This window comes from Dipodomys merriami, unplaced genomic scaffold (assembly GCF_024711535.1).
Source record: "Dipodomys merriami isolate MVZ:Mamm:240054 unplaced genomic scaffold, mDipMer1.0.p SCAF_60, whole genome shotgun sequence".
NCBI lineage: Eukaryota > Metazoa > Chordata > Mammalia > Rodentia > Heteromyidae > Dipodomys > Dipodomys merriami.
The window spans coordinates 6,699,209-6,726,044 of NW_027206180.1; the positions used below are offsets into that span (position 1 = coordinate 6,699,209).

The 26,836-nt window shown below is 48.1% G+C and overlaps 1 protein-coding gene across 2 annotated transcripts in view; it reads left to right on the forward strand.

Annotated features, from left to right (window-relative positions):
- Positions 1 to 26,314, forward strand: part of LOC138814580 (adenylate cyclase type 9-like) — a 96,974-nt gene extending 70,660 nt beyond the window's left edge. The window contains exons 4-11 of one of the 2 annotated variants that reach the window (XM_070003589.1): positions 3,073 to 3,234; positions 4,195 to 4,412; positions 6,557 to 6,659; positions 9,731 to 9,939; positions 11,747 to 11,906; positions 14,074 to 14,222; positions 19,022 to 19,063; positions 24,248 to 26,314. In XM_070003589.1, the coding sequence (XP_069859690.1) occupies positions 3,073 to 3,234; positions 4,195 to 4,412; positions 6,557 to 6,659; positions 9,731 to 9,939; positions 11,747 to 11,906; positions 14,074 to 14,222; positions 19,022 to 19,063; positions 24,248 to 25,439 (2,235 nt within the window). In that variant the 3' untranslated portion in view covers positions 25,440 to 26,314. The remainder of the gene's footprint in view (positions 1 to 3,072; positions 3,235 to 4,194; positions 4,413 to 6,556; positions 6,660 to 9,730; positions 9,940 to 11,746; positions 11,907 to 14,073; positions 14,223 to 19,021; positions 19,064 to 24,247) is intronic. The other variant, XM_070003590.1, reaches the window with a different exon arrangement.
- The last annotated feature ends 522 nt before the right edge of the window (positions 26,315 to 26,836 follow it).

Below are 26,836 nucleotides of genomic sequence, written 5' to 3' on the forward strand. Positions count from 1 at the left end.
AACTATGCAAAGCCAGAACATGACTGATGTTTCCTTCCCCAAGAGGCTTCCCGGCTCCCTCTTGTGACAGTTATGAAGAGGAACAACTATTAGTTACAGAATTATTTGTCTTGCAATGAGAAATAGCCTTGGAGAAAAAGAAAAACTATTTTATCACTCTATGTATTCACCCTACTCTATGCCTATATTAGAATGTGTTTACAACAAATACAGATGTGTTAGAGAAATACTTGTAATCTTCCCTACAGAGCCCATATCCACAGAAGGGGCTGAGGCACAGCTAGGCTGGGAAAATGTAGAGTTTGCGCTTGAGTAGTCTCCAAAGAATCTCAAGTTACCCAGACAACAGCCAGCAAACACCTTGGCCTATTGAGTATGCTGTTTGGATGGATCTTAGGAACTTCTTTTGATATCATTGTAGAGGACTTTAGAGAACCAAGAGAGTATTGGTGGCTTGGGTCATTTCAGGGAATTGTGGTCCAGGAGTCCACAGTACCAGGATCATATGGATCAATCCATAATGTCAGCCTCCTCTGGACTCTAGCTGGGCATGGTGTTGGGCACATTTGCTTCACTTCTCTACTGGGAGTTTAGAAGGTCACTCAGTGTGCTTGGTATTGACTCTGTGTGTGCGCACACGCATGCATGTGTGGTTTGTCTGAGAAAATCAGTGTCTTCATAGACTCTTTCCTATGTTTTGAAGATTAACTCAGTTAATACCATGATTTAAGATCATTTTACTGTCATTAACAGCTAGAACACTTTAGCACTGTTAATCACTTTTTCAAGAATTATAAGCAGTTGTTACCTCTAGGAACTTCAGTTTACTAGATATACTAGTTGCTGATTTTGCAGCTAGTATATATTTCCATACTCCAAATGAGTATAACTGTTTAAACTGAATTATATCAGATTCTAAACTCTTGGATTTTTTTTTTTTAATAAGCTTCCACTACATAGCCCAGTTTGGCCTTTAACTTTCAATCTTCCTACCTCGGCCTCCTGAGTGCTAGGGTTATAGGCCTGTGCCCACCATGCCCAGAAGCGTTTCTGTTCTCTTATTTACTATAGCATAGGCCTGTGATCTAACTTGAGGTGTGATCTGAGTCATTTTCCTGCTGTCAAAATCATTTTATTGCTGGGCAAAAAAAATGATTTTAAAAAATTCAACTTTCAGCTGGGTGCTGCTGGCTCACGCCTGTAATCCTAGCCACTCAGGAGGCTGAGATCTGAGGATCATGGTTCAAAGCCAGCCCTGGGAAGGAAAAGTCTGTGAGATTCTTATCTCCACTAAGTGGCACTGAGGCTCAGGTGATAGAGCGTTAGCCTAGAGCTGAAGAACTGAGGGACCACACCTAGGCCCAGAGTTCAAGTCCACAATGACAAAATGAAGTTCAAAAAAAATCAACGTTCTAAAATAATGATTCCTACTCTCTACAGTGTCTTCCAACATTTAAGACTCCCTACTGCAAGGAAATTGTCTCTCCTACTGTATGTAGTTTGTCATCTTTGTTAAAAATGGAAAGTTTCTATCCCAACAACAATTCTTAGACTGCTGGGCCACATTATCAATAATAACAAATCAATTAAGGATATGCTCGGTGCCAGTAGCTATGCTAGGCTATATACATACCTGTTTCATTTAATCTTTAAGGCATATCTATCTCCAATAAGGCTACTTAGGAGGCTGAGGCCTGAGAGAATTGAAGTTCAATGCCAGTCCAGGCAGAAAAGTAAGACTTTTTGCTTAATCTTCAGTTAATCAACAAAAAGTTATGCTGGGGGAATGGCTTAAGTGGTAGAGCACCAGTTATGAACAAGAAAGCTGGGCAAGAGCCTGAGGGCCGGAGTTCAAGCTCTGACACTAGCAAAAATGAAAATGTTTCCACTCTCATCTCATGGATGATGGGACGGATGTGAGTAGGGTCTCCAAGATAGTAATTGAGCTGAGACTTACTGCCTGGATTGTGAGAAGTAACAACAGCCTGCTCTTTCTACTACACCTGTCAGCTCTGAGTTTTACCTGCTAATTCCTACAGACTGAATAATTCCTAGTTCTGTCAGGGTGAACCTCTTGAACCTCTTTCAGCCTGACTTAAGAGAATAGCTTTTGTCAGTGAGTGCTCAAAAACCCAGGCTTGGCATTCCTGAACCAGTTAGTGGCCAATTTGTTTACTTAGTAACCTCTTTGTTTAGATATGATTCACATACAATGAAACTGACCCTCTAAAGTATACAATCCAGTGGGTTTCGGTATATTTTCAAGATAGGGCGGCCATCACCAGGGTTACTTTGGAACACAGTTACTTCATCACTACTAAGAAAGCCTGTGTCCGTCCATGAGGCAGCTCCAGCAAAATGCTGTATGGACAGCAGGAACTTGTTTTTCATGAGGCTTGAGGTGGGGAAGTCCAGATTTAATGTCTAGTGAGGTTCCCTTCATGGTTCATAGATGGCTGTTTCTTTCAGGATGGAAGTGACAGGGATTCTCTGGGTCTCTTGTAAAGCTAGTAATCCACTTCCTTGGGGCTCGACTTTACCACCTAATCATCTCTCCAAGCCCCTACCGTCCAATGCCATCATCATAGGAATTAGGGCTTCTCCATGAAATCAATCTCTCCCCCTCCTTCCCCTCACCCTGGCCAGCCACTATTAATCTGCTTTATGTCTCTGTGGGTCCTCCTTTTCTGGACATTTCCTATACATTTTTCACTGTGTTCGGTCAGTCTCAATAAGCTCAAGGTTCACCCCATACTATCACATGTCTGTATTTCATTGTTTTTTCACCGCTGAATACTATTCCCTTGTATGAATAGCCCACTATTTGTCCATCCATTCATCAGTCAGTTGACACCGGAGTTTCCACTCTGCTGGTGCTGTTCTGCATGTTGACAGATGGAGTCTCATGTCTTTCTACTTCACTTTGCTGGTTTGCTCTCAGCTCCTCCTTGGTAGTTCAGTAAGCTTTCCATTTGGTCAGAGGATTTCTGGGCACAGCAAGTTGCAACCATAGCGGGTGTGTTGGGAATGTGCATTGTAGTCAGTGTTCCTACGCCTGTGCTTTTCTCACAGACTTGCCCTTCATGTGGAATCACATTTGCTCCCAAAACTGAAGCTGGTGCAGAAGGAGGAGCTGTACAAAATGGCTGTCAAGACGAGCCCAAGGCCAGCACCAAGGTAACAAGCTCATGGCTGTTGTTCCTGTCAGTTCCTCTCCTGGCGCATCCACCTAAGGTGACATTCCTGTCTCGTCAACTTCTTAGTTCTGAGTGTAACTCAGAACTGCCTTCTAGTCTGGGTGTTGAATAGACCAGTGAAGGGTATGCGGGAGGGGCTGGGCAGAGCATGGGGTACAGCATGCCGAAGGCACTGTGGGGGTGGAAGTGTGGGCAGAAGGGAGAGTCGGTGCTGACCCTGGTGCAGTAGCATGATTACATGCTAAACTAGCCATTGGCTTTGACTCTGGGTGGGAGTGGGGAGTGGATTTGTGGGCTGGAAGCTGGCTTCAACTTAAGGTAGAGTACAGAGGTGCAGCGAGAACAGAGGTCTCCTCCAGTGACCCCTGAAAGAGACACAGAGGCAGGTTTAACAGCAGGGAGGCTCCCTGGGAAATGGGGCTTGGAGATCTGGCAGGGCTGGAGTGGAAAACAAGGTAAAAGCCTGAGAGCTTCAGGAAAGCCTCTGCAGCTGCCTCTCAGGAAGGCCCTGGGCTCTCTGTCATTCACTCCCCACCCCAGCATCCGCCAGAGAACTTGTGCGTGCAGGTCAGCCTCGTCTCTCAAAACATAAGCCCCAACTAGCCATCCACCTGCTCCCCAGTGTCACGTCAACAGCCTGGGCTTCCTGTCCTTGAACCCCTTCTTGTGCCTCCCCAGAGGTCCCACGGACCTTCTTCCAATCCCTAGAGCCCCAGTTCTGTGGTAAGCAAACTTCTGGATCTCAGCCCTATCACTGGCTCTTTCCACAGCCTCCCTCTCCTGACTCTGCTGGCTGCCTGACCAGTAAGGAAGGCTTTTCCCTAAGGTGAATTCACCAAGAAACAGGTTGATAGAGATATAGACTGATTTCTGGGGAGGGGGAACCTGCACAAGCGAAGGGCCAGGGCTGCAGCGTGGCAGAGGGGCACGTGGGCTCAGGCTGGGCTCAGCTCCCTGCTTCACTCCCCACGCTGGCCTCCTCTCTGTCTTGAGGCAGGTCTCAGGAGGGCCCAGCTCCAAAACTCAGAATGGACTTCTGAGCCCCCCTCAAGAGGAGAAGCTTACCAACAGTCAAACCTCCTTGTGCGAGATCCTTCAGGAAAAGGGGCGGTGGGCAGGTGTGAGCTTGGACCAGTCAGCCCTCCTCCCACTGAGGTTCAAGAACATCCGTGAGAAAACCGATGCCCATTTTGTGGATGTCATCAAAGAAGACAGGTAAGGCCCGGCCATCAAGGGTAGAGGTCCGAAGAAGCTTCTCCCTCTTCCTGAACTGCCTTATCCGCACACCTGCCCTCATCTCTGATACGCTACTTCATAGTTCTGCTGGAACGGTGTCAGTTTAGTGGAGGTACAGGCACACACCATTCGATTTCTAATGTCTTCTTAGCCTTACCACTGCATTCCTTTGCTTCAAATGAAGAAATCTTGCAGTAGAGGTCATCTCTCTCTTCTCATTCCTTACGTTGTAGTTGTTGCATGGATTACATTATTAAACCCTCAACTTGTAACCCCAACCTCTGAGTGATCTTGAGTTGGTCTCTGTTGGTTGCTTTTCTTCTGTTGAATATAATTGTGTTTTCCAAATTCTCTGTATGACTACTAACTTTGGATTGTGTCACAGACATTGCGCATGGTGTTTGCAAGGTCTAAATCTTGTTGATGTTCTTCTGAAGAGTATCCATTTTTGTTTCAGCGGCGAACATGGTCACTCTGTTCTTTTAGATTTAACTGGGTTGCTTGGAGTCAGCCATGCATGTGCATATATCACGGAGCAGCCTGAGATTTGAGCAGAGTTGAATCTGGAGCCCCTGGTTCTTTCACTTCTGGAACCTATAACCTCATTCTCCCTGTGGTCACCCCAAGCTATGTTTTCCAGCTTCTTAAGCCAGTTTGACTGTGGTCTCCCCTCCCCTCCCCTCCTACCTCTTCTCTCTTTCTCTTTCTTTCATTTCTCTTCTCGTCTATTTCTCCTCTCTCTTTTCCTTAACTTTTCTTCCCCTTTCCTCTTTCCTTCTCCCTTTCCCCTTCCATTCCTTCTCCTGTCATTCTTCTCCTCACTTCTTCCTTTCTTTTCTTTCCCCAGAATCTTGTTATGTAGAACAGGCTGGCCTAGAACTTGTGTTCCTCCTGCCTCAGCCTCCCAAGTACTCAATCACAGGTGCACCTCATACCCAAATCCAAGACTAGCAACCCTTCCCTCAAATGGTGCTGACTGATGTCTACCTTCAGTCCACAGACAACAAAAATGAACATGGAAACCTACCTGATACTGCTCCCTTCTCCCCAGGGTGCACCCTCCTCTCTGTTCTCTGCTCACCCTGGTCTCTGTTCTGGCAGATGTACGGGGGGTTGTTTGTTTGTTTGCTAGTTTACAGTTGTTGTGTGGTCTGTGAGAAGATTGGTCCAAAATAAGCTGTCTTCCCCATTCCCAAAAGCAGAACCTCCATGTGTGAACTCTGAATCCCCACAGCTGCTCTGTTGTTTCCCCTCTGTCTGTATTTCCTGAGTGGAAGAGAAAGGAGAGAGCCAACATCAGGGGACAGAATTTTCCGTCCTATGACCCTGAGAAGGTTGTAAGTTATTGCACACTTGTCACAGAAAAGAGAGTCCATCCTGCAGCAAGAAAAGGGGTGTACCTACAGACTCCTACTGTGTGTCAGGTGCAGGCTAGACTCCTTACATTTTATCTGACTTCATGCTAATAGTCACTGTGTGCCATAACTATATTTGACTTCTGAAATCACATCAGCATTCCTTTAATTTTCTAGTCATTTTCTGTAACATAAAAGGGTCTTACTGTTTGTTGGCAATTCATAAAAGAATGAGTCACATAAAGCAGATTTGATTTCTCTATTAAAATGGTTAAACTTTATCATTTTTCAGTTTTCACACACAATCTGTGTATGTGACAACAGCACTACAATTACACTAACTCTAAACACCATTTGCAGGAGCAACCTGTTAGCTTGTACAGTCGTAATTACTGTCAGTACAGGACAGCCCATTCCAAACTGTTTTCTCTTGAAGTCTCCGAGTCAGTATAAGTATCCTTAGTGTAGACATCTGCCCATTCTTCAGAAAAGGGTCTTTTCACTGTCTTCTAATTCTTTCAGAGAGGAGTATGTGCTCAATCGCACGGTCTAGTGGTATGACTGAGGTGGTCATTCTGCAATAGAGGTAAAGCAGCACATGTGGTTGATATCTAGACTTTCCAGAGAAAGGGATCTACAAGGTATGGTGAATCTGGTCACATATTGGCTTCCACAGGCAGCTTTTGGGATGTGCTCTGTGAGTGACATTTACGTTGCTGATTGTGATCTTCTGATAAGTTGATCAGCTACATTTGTTGTATCTTCTAGCCTGATGAAAGATTATTTCTTCAAGCCACCTATCAATCAGTTCAGCCTGAACTTCCTGGATCAAGAGCTGGAACGATCCTACAGGACCAGCTACCAGGAAGAGGTGAGTTTTCCCTGTGTCTGCTCATCAGAAATCTACCAGACACTTGAGCCAGCCACTGTTTGTTTTCTGCTTCAGCAAGTAACAAGAAAATGAAGGCTTGTTTGGGTTTCTCATCATCAGTAAGCATCAAGTTGCAACTATGGGTAAATTTATCTCTGCAAAGGGAAAAAAAAATCCAATGCATTCTGCAGTCCTTTATCTTAAAGTCGACCTTGGTTGTCATCAGACCTTTTCCTCCGCAGCTGGTGTCTCTGGCCCTGTGGAGGTCTCCAGTTCTTAAGCTGCTCTCCTCTCCAAATAGTGTTCTTGTTGGTTTGTGGTTTTGTTTTGTTTTCATGCAGAAAAAGAGTTTATTGTGGGGGAGCCAACTGCAGGTCCACACAAGATGGAGGCACACAGAGACAGAGGGGTGGGAGAAAGAGAAAGACAGAAGAGAGTGTTATTTTGTCCCCTTGAAATGGGCCCAAGAGCTCAGCAGGCCTTGACCTTGTTCCACAGCGCCCTCTAGCCAGCAGTGCCTGACTGTGGTCCTCTGCCTCACAGTCACTCCTCATTTTCCCCACGGAGCCCTCACTGGCCCCAGCTGGATTTTACTTCCCCTGTGTCCCTTTTCTCCTTTGTGTATACCCCCACGTTGGAGTCCTATACGATATTTAGATCTTGTCTCTTCCTTCTCCGTGCTCTTCCAGCATCCAGCACGGCTCCCATACCCAATGAGCTCAGCTAGGTCCTTGGGAGGAGTAAGGACAAGAATGTGGAGTCTGGTTGATGTTCGAAGCCGGAGATGCCAATGTTCTTTCTCCAAGCTCAAACTAAGCAAGAGCATTCCAGAGGCAAAAGTACATACCTACACAAATCAAGGACCCAAAGCACTTCCAACTAAATTCCATTTTCCCATTCTGCAAGACTTTACGTCTGTTATGTTCAGACATTGTGAACAAGACAGAGCCAGTCTGTGCCTCCAGGCAGGGGAGGGGCCAGGTTCTCTGTTAACTCCCCAGGGACAGTGGAACAAGACTTAGCATGAGCTAATCAGTCCTTCAGTGGACTCTTGAATAGGCCATTTGGTGGACAGTGAGGCAAAACATGATTTCACCTAACCTTCACAACCCGTTAAGGAAGCCAATGATTACTATCCTTATTTTACCAAAGATAAAGCCAAGGCTAAGAGAAGTAAAATAGGTGACCCACCCATAAGTATAGTTGGATGCCGGTCTATCTGAGTTCAAGGCCAGGCATCTCAACCAGCCCCACCCCCTTGCTACACTGCAGAGCCTCCCGCGTAGAAGTGCTTGTCACCACCCCCCTAGTCACCAAACACCTTCTGAGCCTCTGGGCTGCCCGGATGGTTCTGTGTGCTGAGACAGGGAAAAGAAGGGTACACTGACAGGGCAGCAGAGATGATAATACAGAGCCACAGGTCCCATAGTGCCCTGTGAGCAGACAGCAAGGCATCGGCCCCAGATGGAGGGCCCAGAAGTGGTAACTCCTCAGCCCACTTTAGTAGGAGGACTAGCAACTAACCAGTGAAGGAAGAGGGACATTCCAGAGGGAGGAACAAGCCCCTGCAGCCCTTAGAGACACAAGAGAGACTGGTGTGTCCAGCAAGTCAGTTTGCCTCTGAGGGGCAGTGGTGAATGCATGGCAGGAGGTGGACGCTTGTGCTGCACACATGCCAAAGACCAGAGCCAGTGATTGGATGAGAGGTGGCTCTATCCCGTTGTATCTGATGAAGATCGTGTGGGGAGTAGATAGACAGATGGGGAGCTGTTGCTGAGTACAGGGCAGTCCACATGCTCAGCATGGTGTTTTTCATGCAAGCTTTTCCATCCATAAAGTACAGGCACAGGTATTATCCCTGTTTCCAAAAGGAGACCAAGGCAGGGGGAGGTACAAGACATTACAGAAAATAATCCAGGCTGTGAGCTTGGGCCGGTCCAGTGTTGGGATCGGGGCTGCCCAGTAGCCTCAACCCCATATCTGAGCTCCCCCCTTCTCCTATCTCACCCAGCTCTTGGGGGTCTTGCTGGGGCTGGGACACCAGAGCCAGTGTGTCCTGAAGAGAACATGCACCAGATGCAAGACTTGTTACAGGCTTGCCCTTCCCGTGCACCTCTAGCCTCACCCAAACTGAGCCCTGCTTGGGGCAGGCAGAAAGTTGGAAGGCATCTCCAGTGATTTACTGCTGTGTTCCTTCTCACCAGAACCCATGTCCCAGGAGACCCCCAGGAAGGAGTTAGGAGTCAGTTTATCTGACTCCTTGTTTGCTGTGTGACCTTGGGGGATCCTTGGCCTCCTTGTGCACATGTTGAGTGAGATCAAGAGCATTTCCTCCTGTACCTGTTGAGAGCACAGAGATCATGACCCTGTTCGGCCCACGCAAGGACTAGAATTAGTTGTCTCAGATCTGTTAGTGCTGTGGCTATTTCCTCCTGGCTTAATTCCCTACCAGCCCTAGCATGCCTTTTTATTACATTTGACACGCCCTCCTGCAAGTCCTATTGCTGTCTCTCCCACCATCAGACGACAAGCTCCCCACAGGTATCATTTCATGTACACCAGCACACACTTGGTGAGGCAGGCAGGCTCCTGCATGGAGATTTGATTTCTGACAGCCATGCGCTCCCATTCCACCTCTCTGGGAGCTTTCCTCTGTGGCTGCTCACATCCTCCCCTGTCTAATCCTGGAGCCGGTATTTACATCCCTTGAATCTGGGAGCCCATCCTCCTGTGGAGATTTCTGTATTTGCTGCCATTTTCCTTTTACAGATGTGGACTCACTGACTGCCAGGCAGTAACTCATCATTCAAGATCAGTATTCGGTATCTCTGTAAGATAGAGTGGACTGGTTGATAATCAGCTGCTGTATGACCCTGGGAAAGCTGCTTAACTCTCTTTGCCTTAGCTTCTTCTTTGTTAAATCAAGCAACAGCAAGGAGACGGTGTGTCTCCAACACCTGCCAGCCTGTGTCTCGTCTAGAGTAGGCAAGCACTCAGTAATTGTTGCTATTTTCCCTGTAAACGGTGGTCCCTGGTCACATCAGTTCATCCCAGTCTCCTGCTCCAAACAGGTCATAAAGAATTCTCCTGTGAAGACATTCGCCAGTGCCACCTTCAGCTCCCTCCTGGATGTGTTTCTGTCCACAACAGTGTTCCTGATTCTCTCCATCACCTGCTTCCTGAAGTATGGGGCCACTGCCACGCCTCCCCCACCAGCTGCCCTTGCTGTCTTTGGAGCAGACCTGCTGCTGGAGGTGCTGTCCCTGGTCGTATCCATCAGGTGAGTACCAGCCCCAGGGCTGCTCTGCAGTGCTTAGCCTTTAGCTCCCTCTTCTGGCTCCTGACTGCCACACAGTGGCCAGGAGTCGGGAGCCAGCTGTCCCTCTGAGCTTCTTTCCAGGTATTTGGTTTCATTTCTGCTCCACAGCACCCTTTTCACAGATGCTAGCCCTCATCATAGTCGGACTGCTTGCTAGAGAAGGTGGGTTCCCTCCACAGCCCCTCTGCCACCAGCACATCCCTTGATCCCCTAAATTAGAGGGTAAACGGGAGAAGTAAAAAGACAGGAAATGATGGAGGAAGAAGGACACAGGGAGCAAACATCCCAGGAAGGCCCCCAGTACTTTCTCCTCTGCTTCCAACTGCTGGCCTACCCCAACTCAGCAGCTCCTCACTCAGTCAAGACCTACCCTCTCTCATCTGAGGTTCCCAGCCCATACACTCAGCTGCCTGCGCTTCATAAAACCAATTTTATCACATTAATATTGCCCTCCTGAGATACAACCTACCTCCTAGAAAACACAGCGGCAAAAACAGAAGAATGCTGTCTCTGGCTGAATGCCAGTGGCTCACGCCTGTAATCCCAACTACTCAGGAGGATGAGATCTGAGGATTGTAGTTGGAAGCCAGCCTGAGCAGAAAATTCATGAGACTCTTATCTCAGATTAACCAGTAAAAAGCCAGAAATGGAGTCATGGATCAACTGGTAGAGTGCCAGCCTTGAGTGAAAAAGCTGCACGAGAGCACAAGGCCCTGAGTTCAAGCCCCAGTATCAGCACACACACACAAATTATCTCTGTAATATTAAAGAGAAATGAAAGTCACTTAAGGGCTGGAAATGTGGCTCTACAATAGAACACCTGCCTAGCAAGCAAGAGGATCTGATTAATTGGAAAGGCATGAAAGGAAAAAGAAATGGCAGAGGGGAGGGGAGGGGAGGAGAGGGGAGGAGAGGGAAGGGGAGAGAAAGAGAAAGGGAAAGGAAAAGAGAAAGAGAAGGAAAGGACAGGGGATGCTTAAGATCTGCATTGCTTTACGGGGTCCATGCCCTCTGGGAAATGACAAAGCTGTCTCCGGTCTTCCCTCAGGACCCCAGGTGCAAATGTGGTAGCTGGAAGCATGGGGTGTACAGTTAGTGGCCAGGACCGTGATGGTGTGATTTTCTGAAATGCTGAGCCACCCTTTGTGACCCAGACTAAACAAAAGACAGCCTTCACTTGGTTTACAAAGGAATCACAGTCCCTTTAATACTTCACTGTTGGCACACAGAATGCAACTGGGCCCTAGGCTACAATGTTATCATCCAGCTGCCAGGGCAGTTACGTGAGATGCGATGTGGAGCTTCTCTGTGTGGCACTTGCCTGAGCCTGGCAGGGCACCTCCATCCCTGCTTTAGCCCACTGGATGCCAGTAGCTACCCTCTGTTGTGGACCCACAGATCACCTCTAGAGTGGCCCCATTCAGGATCTGCCATGGAAGCAGGTCGGAGCAGGTGACAGTGGTGGCAGCCCTGTAGTAGACTCTACTTGGGGTCTGTTACATGCTCTCTTGGACCCACAAAGGCATGAGCTTGGCTTTTGACAAGCACATTTTGACCACAGTGCATTGGGTGACCTTGTAAGTCGGGTGTGAGGAGCCAGAGCCAGGGCTGTTCGTATGCCTGTTCACACTGTGAGGGATGCGGAGCCTGTGGCACCCACTCCCCACTCCCAGGGCAGCGGCAGCGCAGGACAGCGGTCCAGGCACCGTGGCCTCAGTTCCGGAAGGCTGACCCATGGCTCCCCTGCTGCCTTCCTCTCCCGAGCCAGAATGGTGTTCTTCCTGGAGGACGTCATGGCGTGCACGAAGCGGCTCCTGGAGTGGATCGCGGGGTGGCTACCTCGTCACTGCATCGGGGCCATCCTGGTGTCCCTGCCTGCACTTGCCGTCTACTCCCACATCACCTCTGAGTTTGAGACAAACATCCATGTGAGTAGCATCTGGCTGTATTGTCTCCACACTCTCCGGGATCCCTAACCTCCGGCTCACTCTCTTTAATCAAGCCTGGTTACTCAGGATTTAAAGACAATTTAAAGACAGCTCCCTTGAGAGCTGCACTACATCGAGGATTGTCACTGCCCTGCCCGGCTGGGCAAGGCAGGTTCTCCAGTAGCATAGGGTTTTCCCAGCGACATGGGTCTCCTTTACATTTCAAATCAGCTGGACAGTCCCTGACTCCTCATAGTTCAACTTTGAATTTTTACCTCATAGCGGTACAAAAGCAAGCACAACACACAAAAAAACATTCTGGGATTTTTTTAAAAATTTATTTATGTTGCCAGTGCTGGAGCTTGAACTCTGTGCCTGGGCACTGACCCAGAGCTGCTTTTGCTCAAGGCGAAGGCTCTACCATTTGAGCCACACCACCACTTCCAGTTTTTTTGAGTAGTTTATTGAAGGTAAGAGTCTCAGGGAGTTTCCTGCCCAGGCCGGCTTTGAACACAATCCTCAGATCTGACTCCTGAGTAACTAGGATGACAGGCATGAGCCATTGGCGCCTGGCTACAAACAACCATTCTGATCCTCACTTTCTGTACAGCATCCAATAGCTTACCTCAGGGAGTCAGTGCTTGTGAGATGACTGCCCAACTGTAATCTCACATAAGCTTTCTTGAGTGCAGTTAGGATGAGTTAGGCTAAGCTGTAAAGCTTACGAATAAAGATTAGGAATATTTTTTTTTTAATTTTTTGGGTCCGGTCATGGGCCCTGAACTCTGGGCCTGGGCGCTGTCCCTCAGCTCTTCAGCTCAAGGCTAGTGCTCTACCACTTGAGCCACAGCACTACTTTCGGCTTTTTTTCTTTTTGCTTATGTGGTGCTGAGGAATCGAACCCAGGGCCTCATGCATGCAAGGCAAGCACTCTACCACTGAGCCACCTTCCCAGCCCCAAGATTAGGAATATTAAAAAGCATTTTTTACTCTTTCTCTTTTTGGCAGTTGTGAGGCTTGAACTCAGGGCCTGGGCACTGTCCCTGAGCTTTTTTTTTTTTTTTTTTGGGGGGGGGGTCCAGTCATGGGGCCTGAACTCTAGGCCTGGGCACTGTCCCTCAGCTCTTCAGCTCAAGGCCAGTGCTCTACCACTTGAGCCACAGCACCACTTCCGGCTTTTTTGTTTTTGCTTATGTGGTGCTGAGGAATTGAACCCAGGGCCTCATGCATGCAAGGCAAGCGCTCTACCACTGAGCCACCTTCCCAGCCCATCCCTGAGCTTTTTTGCTCAAGTCTAGTGCCCTACCACTTTGAGGCACTGCTCCATGTCTGGTTTTTGAGTGGTTAATTAGAGGTAAGAGTCTCATGGGGACCTTTCTGCCTGGGCTGGCTTCAAACTGTGATCTTCAGATCTCAGCCTCCTGAGTAGCCTGGATTACAGGCATGAGCCACTAGCACCCAGCATTTTTTATTTATTATCATTCCCATTTGTCACCTTTTTCTCGAGGTACTAGGGGTAAAATTCAGTATTTTGTGCATGGTAGGCAAATGCTCTACCACTGAGCTATAGCCCTAGCCTCATCGTTTCTGTTTGCAATAGGCTTATCAGAATGTAACCTGGGGTAAGTTGAGGAGCATTTGTATTTTCCTTTCATGCTTTACAAAGCAGTATCTGCCCATGTTTCCAAACAAGATAATGTGCAAGTTTGCAGAAGTAAGATTTGCCCTGGATTAGCTGTCACTGCTCAGGGAAAAAGCTGTTGAGTTAAATACCATAAAAAAAAAGTGAGTCATTGTAATGTGATGAGCTTGACTGTATTTGATAGTATAACACAAATCTCAGCAAGCTTGTGGCAGGGGCCTGGAGGAGCATTTGGGAAGTAACTGATCTGACAGTGGTAGGTCCCCAATGAATGGCCTCCATGGAAGCTTGTAACTTAAAGCACTGAGTTATGGGCCTAAAACTGTGTGATCTGTCCTTGAAACTGCTGGCTCGCCAGATATCAGAACCACTGCACACACATGGACCGCTCTGTGGTGCCGCGATGTTAGATCTTAAACACAAGCGGTGGGTGAGCAGGTGCTCTGGTTTAGGATGGTCAGCCCAGGTGGAGGTGGGGCAGGCACAGGGAGGAGGGCACGGACTGACTGCTGCTGCCTCTTGCAGTTTACCATGTTCACTGGCTCCGCCGTGCTGGTGGCTGTCGTGCACTACTGCAACTTCTGCCAGCTCAGCTCCTGGATGAGGTCCTCCCTTGCCACCGTCGTGGGGGCCGGGCCGCTGCTGCTGCTCTACATCTCCCTGTGCCAGGACAGGTACGTGACTGGAGCCATCAACTCATGACCATCTTGCCCAGTGTTGCTTAGAGCACGACTGCAGCTTCACATTAGCACTGACTCCTCAATGAGAGTTGTTCTCATGACCCAAAATAGCTTCCAACACATAGAACCTCCAGAAAGCAGAAAAGCGCCCTCAGATTGATTCACAAAGGAAAGAAAATAATTTATAACCACATCTAGAAGCTGCGCATCCCTGATCTAGAAGTCTGAAATCCAAAATGCTAGAAAATCTAGCATTGAGATTTTCTGGGTGGCTTCCACCGAAAACAGAATACAGTAGTAGCATTTTTGATTTTACAAGTATTAATTAAAATCTAAGAAAATAAGTCCTGAAGCCATCTTATAACGAAATCAGGAGAGAAGCCAGGCATGACGGTACACAGCTATAATCCCAGCACTAAGGAGGGGAAGGCATGAGGAGCTCAAGTTTAATTCCATCGTGGACTACACAGTAAAACCCTAAAAAACCTAAAAAGAACACACACACCCAACAGTAACACATGAAAGAAAGAACAGAGGTCCAGGTTGACAGAGGGATGCAAAAGAAGTGTGCTAGCATTCACTAAAGTGGGACACAGTGGAAGAGATGAGGACCTGTAAACACCTCGCAAGTGCCTGGACTCCCATTGGAGCAGCTCACACGGGTGGACAGGAAGTGCCTGGACTCTCATTGGTGCAGCTCACACGGGTGGACAGGAAGTGCCTGGACTCCCATTGGAGCAGCTCACACGGGTGGACAGGAAGTGCCTGGACTCCCATTGGAGCAGCTCACACGGGTGGACAGGAAGTGCCTGGACTCTCATTGGAGCAGCTCACACGGGTTGACAGGAAGTGCCTGGACTCTTATTGGAGCAGCTCCACGGGTTGACAGGAAGTGCCTGGACTCCTATTGGAGCAGCTCACACGGGTGGACAGGAAGTGCCTGGACTCCCATTGGAGCAGCTCACACGGGTTGACAGGAAGTGCCTGGACTCCCATTGGAGCAGCTCACACGGGTGGACAGGAAGTGCCTGGACTCCCATTGGAGCAGCTCACACGGGTTGACAGGAAGTGCCTGGACTCCCATTGGAGCAGCTCACACGGGTGGACAGGAAGTGCCTGGACTCCCATTGGAGCAGCTCACATGGTTTGACAGGAAGTACCTGGACTCTCACTGGAGCAACTCACAAGGTTTGACAGGAATGCCAGGAAGGGTGGTGAGTCAGTGGACACCAGTCTTGGATCATGAAATCTCTCCACATCCTTGGGCTTCATTTCAGTCTCAGAATTCAGAACTACAGCTGGCAGGTGCTCAGGAGTAGAGGGACGTTTAGGGAAAAAAAAGTAAGGGTATTATGGTAGGCCTCTGGGGACAGAATTAGCTCTCACTGTGCCACAAAAACTTAAAAAATGAAAATATGCTGGGTGCCAATGACTCGCACCTGTAATCCTAGGTACTTAGGAGGCTGAGATCTGAGGATCTTGGTTCAAAGACAGTCAGGGCAGAAAAGTCCATGAGACACTTTTTTTTGGGGGGGAGGAGGGGTCATGGGGCTTGAACTCTGAGCCTGGATGTTGTTCCTCAGCTCTTCAGCTCAAGACAAGTGCTCTACCACTTGAGCAGTGCCACTGCCAGTTTTCTGGTGATTAATTGGAGACTTTCCTGCCCAGGCTGACTTTGAACTTCAATCCTCAGATCTCAGCCTCCTGAGTAGAAAGGATTACAAGTGTGAGCTGCCTGTGCTGGTGCCGGCTCCACAAGACTCTTATCTCCAGTAAATTACTCAGAAAAAGTTGGAAGTGGTGTTGTGGATCAAGTGGTAGAGTGCTAGCCTTGAGCACAAAGAGGCTCAGGGACAGCGCCCCAGGCCCTGAGTTCAAGTCCCAGGACCAGAAAAAAAATTGTGTCTATCTCTCTCTCTATAGGTAGATGTATATAATTTACATCTATATGTAATTTATATCTATATCTAAATAGATAGATAGATAGATAGATAGATAACATGACAAGAAGGACAATTAAAATACCCTGTCCAAGTTAAGGCCAGTGAGACCTCTTTCTTCCAAGGGTTCCACTAATTCAATTGTGTTTGGTTCTTAGTTTGTTAAAATGAGTCTTAAACTAGCCAGGCACCAGTGGCTCATACCAATAATCCTAGCTACTCAGGAGGCTGAGATCTGATTTAGTAGTTCAGAGCCAACCCAGGCAGGAAAGTCTATGCAATTCTTTTTTTTTTTTTTTTTTTTTTGTCGGTCGTGGGGCTTGAACTCTGGGCCTGGGCGCTGTCCTTCAGCTCTTCAGCTCAAGGCGAGCGCTCTACCACTTGAGCTACAGCGCCACTTCCGGTTTTCTGGTGGTTTATTTGAGATAGGAGTCTCACGGTCTCTCCTGCCCGGGCTGGCTTTGAACCGCAATCCTCAGATCTCAGCCTCCTGAGTAGCTAGGATTACAGGTGTGAGCCACCAGTGCCCGGCTCTATGCAATTCTTTTTTTTTTTTTTTTTTTGTCTGGTCGTGGGGCCTGAACTCTGGGCCTGGGCGCTGTCCCTCAGCTCTTCAGCTCAAGGCTAGCGCTCTACCGCTTGAGCCACAGCGCCACTTCCGGCTTTTTTCTTTTTGCTTATGAGGTGCTGAGGAATCGAACCCAGGGCCTCATGCATGCAAGGCAAGCACTCTACCACTGAGCCACCTTCCCAGCCCGTCTATGCAATTCTTATCTCCAGTTTATCAACAAAAAAGTTGGAAGTAGAGCTGTGGCTCCACTGGTGGAACAACAGCCTTGAGCAAAAAAGCTCAGGGAAGCCAGGCACCAGTGGCTCACGCCTGTAATCCTAGCTACTCAGGAGGCTGAGATCTGAGGATCACAATTCAAAGCCAGTCTGGGCAGGAAAGGCCCTGAGACTCTTATCTCCAATAAAACCACTAGAAAACTGGAAGTGGTGCTGTGGCTCAAGTGGTAGAGCACTTACCTTGAGCTAAAGAGCACAAGGACAAAGCACAGGCCCAGAGTTCAAGCCCCACAACCGACAAAAAAAAAAAAAATGCTCAGGGACAGCACCCAGGCTCTGAGTTCAAGCCTTGTGACCAGTACACATACACAAAAAAAGTCTTAAACTACCTGTTGTATATCCGAAACTGGTTTTGGGGTTTTAAGCTCTGTCATCTAAATATGTGGTTGGAAATCTGGTAATACTTCAGATAGCAGAATTGCACACAGTGAATAGCTAAAAGTTTCATGATCTCTTAAACCCATTCATCTTCTTTGTGTGTAACAAACCTTCCTAAATAGCATTAAGCTTTTTCTACAATTTCTCTTTTACTGTTTCACAATTAGCAGGTATTGACGAAATACTTCCACATACTTACAGAAGTAGTTTTAAGGTTCCATGGGACATTGATTCAGTGTTCTTTGCAAGACTTCCCTGAGTTACGGTTGTCTGGTTTATGAGAGCCAAAAGAATTCCCCATTTTCCAGGACTCCCCCAGCTCCCAGGAGTGGCATTATTGCTGCTGAGTACCACTGCTCTAATAAAATAACCCAAAATAACCCAACCTGGCCCAGTACCAACAGTACCAAATGTAAAGGGCTTAGTGGATGTGTGGGTATTAGCAAAGCAATGACCAATAACCGACAAAGTAAGTGTCCTCCCTCAGTTTACTTAATAGAATAATAACAGCATGAAAGAGATTCAAGGAGCTGGAAAGGTGGCTCAGTGGTAGGATGCTTGCCTTGCATGCATGAGGCCCTGGGTTCCATTCCTCAGCACCACGTAAGCAGAAAAAGCTGGAAGTGGCGCTGTGGCTCAAGTGGTAGAGTGCTAGCCTTGAGCTGAGGAGCTGAGGGTCAGTTCCCAGGCCCAGAGTTCAGGCCCCATGACTGACAAAAAGAAAAAAAAAGAAGAGATTCAAATTCTCTGCAAATTAAACTAAGTGCCAGTGGCTGAAGTCTATAATCCTATTAGCTAGAGGCTCAGATCTGAGGATCACCGTTTGAAGCCAGCCCAGACAGGAAAGTCCATAAGACTCCCATCTCCAATTAACTCCCAGAAAACCAGAAGTAGTGCTGTGGTTCAAAGTGGTAGAGTGCTAGCCTGAGTGATAAAGCTCAGGGACAGCACCTAGGACCTGAGTTCAAGCCCCACGATCGACAGAAAAAAAAGAGAGAATGTTAAGTACAACTGTCATTCTGTACCTGGAGGGAAACTATTCAATTGCTTTAAGCAGAATGAAGCCTACTTTTACCTTTGTGAGGATGTGGCCATCTAGAGTTACCTGATTACCAAGCTCTGTACCAAGAGCTTAAAACCATCCTTGAACTTAAAACTCAACACAGACACTTGGTTAGCATTAATCCTGACATTAGCTACTGCTGTGGGGCTTTTTCACTTGGATCCAGAGAGATAAAATGGTGGAGACCATTCCACTGCCTTTCTACCCAGAATCCAAACAGCAAGAACTTGGGGTGGGCCTAGTGAATGAATGACACTCCCTGGACCCAGGACCCTCCCATCTGTCACTAGGCCTATCCAAGGTAGGGGACACAAGAGTGGTGAACACAAGCTTAGATCAGCTCTTTCACAGAGAGGGGGAGATATCAGAGTTCTGAGGCTGTCCAGCCTGGGGCTGGTGGGGGAGAAGGGGACACTGTTGTGAAGAAGAAAGTTGGCACATGGATTAGAAACCATTCATTCAGATGTCCCAAGAGAGGAAAGTTGTTATCCCCTCCTTGGATTGCTTTCTATACGGCCTTCTTCACTTTTTTTGTCATAATGTTTTTTTCTGCATTTTCATTTCAGTTCCATAGCAACTTTGCCCCTGGATGCAGCACAGAACTTCAGGTAAGCCTGCAGCACAGGACCTGTGTCTGAACAAATAAGAAGGGCTGCCTTTGTCTCTGCTTATCCCTGGGCTTTCTGGAAACTGCCATCATCCAGGTAAAATGAGGACATTTGAGGGGTGAGAAACCCTGAGTTCAAGCCCCAGGACTGGCACATGCGTGCGAGCACACACACACACACACACACACACACACACACACACACACACACAAAATAAGCAATGTATGCATCTGTAAAGAAGAAAAGTGGAAAGTAGCTACTTGTTGTTAGAGCTTGTTGTAAAAATAAATTGATCATTAGCACATATGTTAAAGCTAGTTTAATGGAAAAGTTGAAGCAGACAAAAATATTTGCAGGGCTCTTATGTAAAGAGCTATTAAGAGTCAAACATGGGGGCTGGGCAGATGGCTTAGTGGTAGAGTACTTGCCTAGCATGTATGAAACCTTGGGTTCTATTCCACAGTACCACATAAACAGAAAAAGCCAGAAGTGGCACTGTGGTTCAATGATAGAGTGCTAGCCTTGAGCAAAAGAAGCTCAGGGCCAGGTGCCAGTGGCTCACACCTGTAATCCTAGCTACTCAAGAGGCTGAGATCTGAGGATCATGGTTCAAAGCCAGCCCAGGCAGGAAAGTCCGTGAGACTCTTATCTCCAGTAAACCACTAGAAAACTGGAAGTGGCGCTGTGGTTCAAGTGGTAGAGCGCTCGCCTTGAGCTAAGAGCTGAGGGACAGTGCCCAAGCCCAGAGTTCAAGCCCCGCGGCCAACCAAAAAAAAAAAAAAAAAAAAGCTCAGGGACAGTGCCCAGGCCCTGAGTTCAAGCCCCAGGACTGGCAAAAAAATAAAAAATAAAAATCAAACATGGTGACACATCACTGTAATCCCAGCTACTCAGGGAGGCAGAGAATCTTAAGCTTGAAGCCAGCCCAGGAAAAAGTAGCAAGATGCTACTCCAAAAACAAAACAAAAACCCTCTACTTGGGAAGCTGAGATCAGGAGGGTCGCAGTTCAGAGACAGCCTAGGCATACACATGCTACCCTTCTCCCGTCAGCCCAGCAGGTGGGAGGCTGAGATTAAGAGGATCTCAGTTCCGGGCTGGGAAGGTGGCTTAGTGGTAGAGCGCTTGCCTTGCATGCTCAAGGCCCTGGGTTCGATTCCTCAGCACCACATAAGCAAAAAGAAAAAAGCCGGAAGTGGCGCTGTGGCTCAAGTGGTAGAGCCCTAGCCTTGAGCTGAAGAGCTGAGGGACAGCGCGCAGGCCCAGAGTTCAGGCCCCACGACCGGACCCAAAAAAAAAAAAAAAGGATCTCAGTTCCAGGCCAGCCCACAAAAGGCTGGGCATAATGGTGCATGCGCTGTCATCCCAAGCTGCAGGGGAAGCACAGTGGCTGAGCTCAGTGGCCTATACTTATCCTCCTAGCAACAAAGGAAGCACAAATGGGAGGACCATAGTCCAAGCCAGTCTAGATAAAAAGCAAGACCCTCCTTTTAAAATAACCAATGCAGGGGCTGGGAAGGTGGCTCAGTGGTAGAGCGCTTGCCTTGCATGCCTGAGGCCCTGGGTTCGATTCCTCAGCAACACATAAGAAAAAAAGAAAAAAGCCGGAAGTGGCGCTGTGGCTCAAGTGGTAGAGCGCTAGCCTTGAGCTGAAGAGCTGAGGGACAACACCCAGGCCCAGAGTTCAGGCCCCACGACTGGACCCCCCCCCCCAAAAAAAATAACCAATGCACTGGACACCAGTGGCTCAGCCTGTAATCCTAGCTACTCAGGAGGCTGAGATCTGAGGATCGCAGTTCAAAGCCAGCCCGGGCAGGAAAGTCTGTAAGACTCTTATCTCCAGTAAACCACTAGAAACCGGAAGTGGTGCTGTGGCTCAAGTGGTAGAGCGCTTGCCTTGAGCTGAAGAGCACAAGGACAGTGCCCAAGCCCAGAGTTCAAGCCCCACGACCAACAAAAAAGAAAAAAGAAAAAAGGGACCAGTGGAGTGGCTCAAGTGATAGAGTTCCTACTTAGGAAGTTTGAGGCCCTGAGTTCAAACCCCAGTATCAAAACAACAACTGTTCATGAAAGAATAAATGTGGTAGCTGGGCACTGGTGGCTCACACCTGTAATCTTAGCTACTCAGGGGGCTGAGATCTGAGGCTCATGATTCAAGGCCAGCCCAGGCAGGAAAGTCCATGAGACTCTGATCTCCAAGAAAACTGAAAGTGGTGTAGTGGCTCAAGTGGTAGAGTGCTAGTCTTGAGCTGAAGAGCTGAGGAACAGTGCCTAGGCCCAGAGTTCAAGACCCACGACCAACCAAAAAAAATAAATTAAATAAATGTGGCTAAAAGATAAGAATGGAGACAGTGTCATATCATTACTAGTGATGTCTTTGCACCAAAGTTCCTTTAGGTCTTTTTTTAGAGAGGGTCTGTGTTGCCCAGATTGACCTCCAACTCATAATCCTTTTGCTTCCACCTCCCAAGTGCTGGGATTACAGGTGATTACAGGTGTGTGCCTCATGCCCATCTCCTTAAACTGGACTTTGAAAAAGTTGTAATGTGAAGCCGGGCGCCGGTGGCTCACGCCTGTAATCCCAGCTACTCAGGAGGCTGAGATCTGAGGATCGCGGTTCAAAGCCAGCCCGGGCAGGAGAGACCGTGAGACTCCTATCTCCAATAAACCACCAGAAAACCGGAAGTGGCGCTGTGGCTCAAGTGGTAGAGTGCTAGCCTTGAGCTGAAGAGCTGAGGGACAGCGCCCAGGCCCAGAGTTCAAGCCTCACGACCGACCAAAAATAAAAAAAAATAAAAATAAAAAGTTGTAATGTGAATATGAAGAGCAGGCAAGTGTCTGGTATATTCATAAATTACTGGTAGTAGTTAACTTTTTCTAATTTTAGCTGCCAGGCACTTGAAATATATTTAATCTTCTCAATAACATGACATTTTAGGAGACTTTGACCCCATTTCCAAATGAAGAGGCTGAAGTTCAGAGAAACTAAGGAAGCTTTTGATTTACTTTTTTATTTTTGTCAGTTGTATGGGGCTTGAACTCTGGGGCCTAGACAGTCCCTCAGCTCTTCAACTCAAGGCAAGTGCTCTACCACTTGAGCCACAGTGCCACTTCTGGTTTTCTGGTGGTTAATTAGAGATAAGAGTCTCACGGACTTTCCTGCCCGGGCTGGCTCTGAACCATGATCCTCAGATCTCAGCCTCCTGAGTAGCTAGGATGACAGGCGTGAGCCACCAGCGCCAGTGGAAGCATTTTTATGATGTGAAATTGCATGTGTGCTGTAGCTATGGCTAATATAAAAGACTTAATATGTACAATAATTAAGAGTATTCAAAAGTTAACATTTTAGAGATGTATGTATAACACATGCACTGAAGAGTTCCCAGATTCTAAAAGGATAGCTCCATGAATTTTCACGAGCAAACATACTGCGTCACTACCACCCAGACCCAAAATCAGAACACTGCCAACACCCTGGGCCCCTCCCAGCTGCTCCTGATGCCACCCCTCCTCACACACAACTCCAGGTATAGGTTTTCAGAGCCCCTGAAACACACAGAGATGCTAACAAATACCAATTATGGACCTAACAATTAGGACCCAAACAAGCAATCTTTATTTTCTGTTTTTCTCTATTTCAAAATCTTTTCTATGGTAATAGCTCCTTCCATATTTTACTTTACTTCCACATATGATTTAATGTCCAGGTATTTGGTCACAAGTTGACTCTTGAATTTAAGTACATAAAATTTCTCTCTTTTTGAAACTGACTTTTGCTGTTTGATTTTAGGAATGGGATCATGGCCTTTTCCTCCCTTTCTTAGAATGGGACACAGGTTAGCAAGGTGCCCACTTGTCATACCTAACAATGCCTTCTGTGACGGTTTAGCCTCGTAAGACAGTTTGGAAATCTCTAATAAGATTCTAAGTGTGCAGTAGTTAAAATGAGTCAGCAACCCCATAAGCACAAAGATAGTGGTTCAGGAATGTCTTGCAACACTGCTTCTGGTCATAAAAGATGAGGATACAGCCCAGCATCCCTCCACCGGAACCTGGTGCATCCATCTGTTAGAACACCAGGCAGCAGGGGCTGGGAAGGTGGCTCAGTGGTAGAGCGCTTGCCTCACATGCATGAGGCCCTGGGTTCGATTCCTCAGCACCACATAAGCAAAAAGAAAAAGGCCGGAAGTGGCGCTGTGGCTCAAGTAGTAGAGTGCTAGCCTTGAGCTGAGGAGCTGAGGGACAGTGCCCAGGCCCAGAGTTCAGGCCCCACGACTGACAAAAAACAAACAAAAATACCAGGCAGCCACTGAAAATAATAGCCTCAGCTAACCTAAACACACACACACACACACACACACACACACACACACACATACACACACACACACACACACACACACACACACACACACACATGCGCGCGCGCGCTCGCTGCGTGCTGGTAGCTCATGCTTGAAATCCTAGCTACTCAGGAGGCTGAGATCTGAGGATCCCAGTTCAAAGCCAGCCCAGGATAAAAGGCTGTGAAACTCTTATCTCCAACAATCTACTCAAAAAAATTGAAAGTGGCACTGTGGTGCAAGTAGCAAAGTGATAGCATTGAGCAAAAGAAGCTCAAGGACAGCACCCAGGCAGGAATGTCTGTGAGACGCTTATTTCCAATTAACCACCAGAAAACCAGAAGTGGCTGTGGCTCAAGTGGTAGAGCGCTCACCTTGAGCTGAAGAGCTGAGAGACAGCCCAGGCCCAGAGTTCAAGCCCACAACCAGCCCCCAAAAAATGTTTAGCCATGTATGTGTGTGTGCATACGTGTGTGTTGAGAGAGAAAAGCAAAGAGGTAAAATATCAAGTTATGGAGCCCAAATAAAGGGTTATGAGTGTTTATTTTACCAGACTTTTAACTTTATAAAGTTAAGATTGTCAAAAGAAAAAGGTGTGAAAGTCTTGCAGTGGCTAAAGACTCCTCTAAAGCTGTTTCTAAAGCTCTGATTGAAGTCCCAGTCGCAGAAGTCAATCTGCTGCTCCATCTCTGCAGCCAAGCAAACACAAATGGTCTGCTTGGTCCCTTCTGAGGATGGAGGATGGAATTGGTCTCGCTTGGGGCGGGGTGCTGGTTCTCTGCTGGTTCTCTCTTACCAGATGCACTTAGCAGGCTTGTCCTTTCTCGTCTCTCTGCTCCGCAGTGCCGAGAGGAGCCCGTGCAACAGCTCACTGCTGCAGGACAGCAGGAGGCCGGCCAGCCTCGTAGGCAAGGAGCTCATCCTAGCCTTCTTCCTCCTGCTGCTGCTGGTCTGGTTCCTGAACCGAGAGTTTGAAGTCAGCTATCGGCTGCACTACCACGGGGACGTGGAAGCAGATCTTCACCGCACCAAGATCCAGAGCATGAGGGACCAGGCTGACTGGCTACTCAGGAACATCATCCCCTACCATGTGGCTGAGCAGCTGAAGGTCTCCCAGACCTACTCCAAGAACCACGACAGTGGCGGCGTGATCTTCGCCAGCATCGTCAACTTCAGCGAGTTCTACGAGGAGAACTACGAAGGGGGCAAGGAGTGCTACCGCGTCCTCAATGAGCTGATTGGTGACTTCGACGAGCTCCTGAGTAAGCCAGACTACAACAGCATCGAGAAAATCAAGACCATTGGGGCCACGTACATGGCAGCCTCGGGGCTGAACACGGCCCAGTGCCAGGAAGGTGGCCACCCCCAAGAGCACCTGCGGATCCTGTTCGAGTTCGCCAGGGAGATGATGCGTGTGGTGGACGACTTCAACAACAACATGCTGTGGTTTAACTTCAAGCTCAGGGTGGGCTTTAACCATGGCCCCCTCACGGCTGGCGTCATTGGCACCACCAAGCTGCTGTATGACATCTGGGGGGACACAGTCAACATTGCCAGCAGGATGGACACTACCGGCGTGGAATGCCGCATCCAGGTGAGTGAAGAGAGCTACCGCGTGCTGAGCAAGATGGGCTATGACTTCGACTACCGCGGGACCGTGAATGTCAAGGGGAAGGGGCAGATGAAGACCTACCTCTACCCAAAGTGCATGGACAATGGAATAGTGCCACAGCACCAGCTGTCCATCTCCCCGGACATCCGCGTCCAGGTGGACGGCAGCATCGGACGGTCCCCCACCGATGAGATCGCCAATCTGGTGCCTTCTGTCCAGTATTCGGACAAGATGTCCCTGGGCTCCGATGACAACACGCAGGCCAAGGACATGCATCTGTCTTCAAAAAGACTGTGGAAGGAGCCCATCAAAGCCGAAGAAAGGTGTCGATCTGGCAAAGCCATAGAGAAGGAAGACTGTGAAGACACAGAAATGGAAGAAGCCAATGAGCTCACCAAGCTCAACGTCTCAAAGAGTGTGTGAGGCAGCCCTGCGGCTGCTCGGTGCTCTGTTCATTGAAACACAATAATATTTGTATCTGGCTGTCGTGCTTTCCAGGCACCCCAGTTTCTGTCCCTGGTTGTGGTGTTATGTGGTCATTTCAGCCCTAACTTCTGTGTGGATCACAGTTATTCAGGGTTCCTTTCCATCCATTTCTCCTTTCCTTTGCTCTCTTCCCTGGAATTCTGCCCCCACTGGGGGATCCGTTTAGCCGCGTGGAGAACAAGTGCCTTCAGGGGTCGGCCTTGGCCTCGTCCAGGACTGAGGCTGCCGGTGGATCATGGCTCTGGGTATTCTTTGACGTCTTAAAAGATAGAGAGAGAGAGACGCTGTGGTTAGGATTTCATTGTTACTGCCTTTCCTCACAGACCCCTTTTATTATTTTATTTTATTTTTGTGCTCATAAAGTGCTTCTGAGTTTGTTTTCCTCTTTATGTTTCCCACTCACCTGGCCTTTCTAAGCACACACGCACACGCACACACATACACTTGCATTTATAAATCTGACATAAAGTGCCAGTAATACACCAGGAGGGGATTGGAGAGGAGAGCAGAGCCCCTCCCCACTGGCGCGGGCACCTGCCCCCCCTTCCCCCCCCCCCCACACCCAGCACCTTGCGGGTTCAGGCATTCACCCGCATACTAGCCAAGATTTCAAATGCTCGCCGGGCACAAAGCTTGTAAACCCAGGCCTCAGGTATCTCAAAGCCGTTTTGGTTTTTCTCATCCTGACCCTCTGTGGAGGGCTCTTCCAGTCAGGAGTGAAGGTGTTCTTGTTTTTTGTTTTTGTGTTTGTGTTTTGGAAGCTGATTCGTCTGAGGAAGAAACTCAAAATAAACGTCTGAGGGTTGCATTTATTTATTTATTTATTTATCCGTATGTGTATGTTTTGGGGAGGGGGTGCCAGGTCATTTCCGTGAGTGAAAATAGGCTGGTTTGGGGGGGTGGGGGCAGGGGTTAGGGAAAGATGGTTTGCAAAGGGCATGGCAGACCAGTGTCTCTTCCTGTTTCATGTTTTTTGCTCCCCCTTGTGGGAAACCAGAGCAAAACTGGTCCAGCTTCAAAGCAGGTCCTCAAGGGTTGTCTTGGCTTCTATGCATGGCTGACTGGCGGCAGAATTTAATCTCGTGAGCTGCACAGAGAGGTAGAGCCATTGTCTAAAGTGGGCCTCCAGCCAGTGGGAGGTGGAGAAAGACCTAAGGATAAGGTCTGTGTTCTTCATTGCCAATCATTGCTGGTGATTGTGGTTTTCCATGGTGAGCCTGAAGCCTCTGTTGAATGGAACTCGGTCTGCAGCTGTCCTGTTGTCGTTATTTTTTAGGTGATTCAGACAGCTCCGCCCTTGACATGACCAAGGTCTAGCCCTGCAGCCGTTGGAG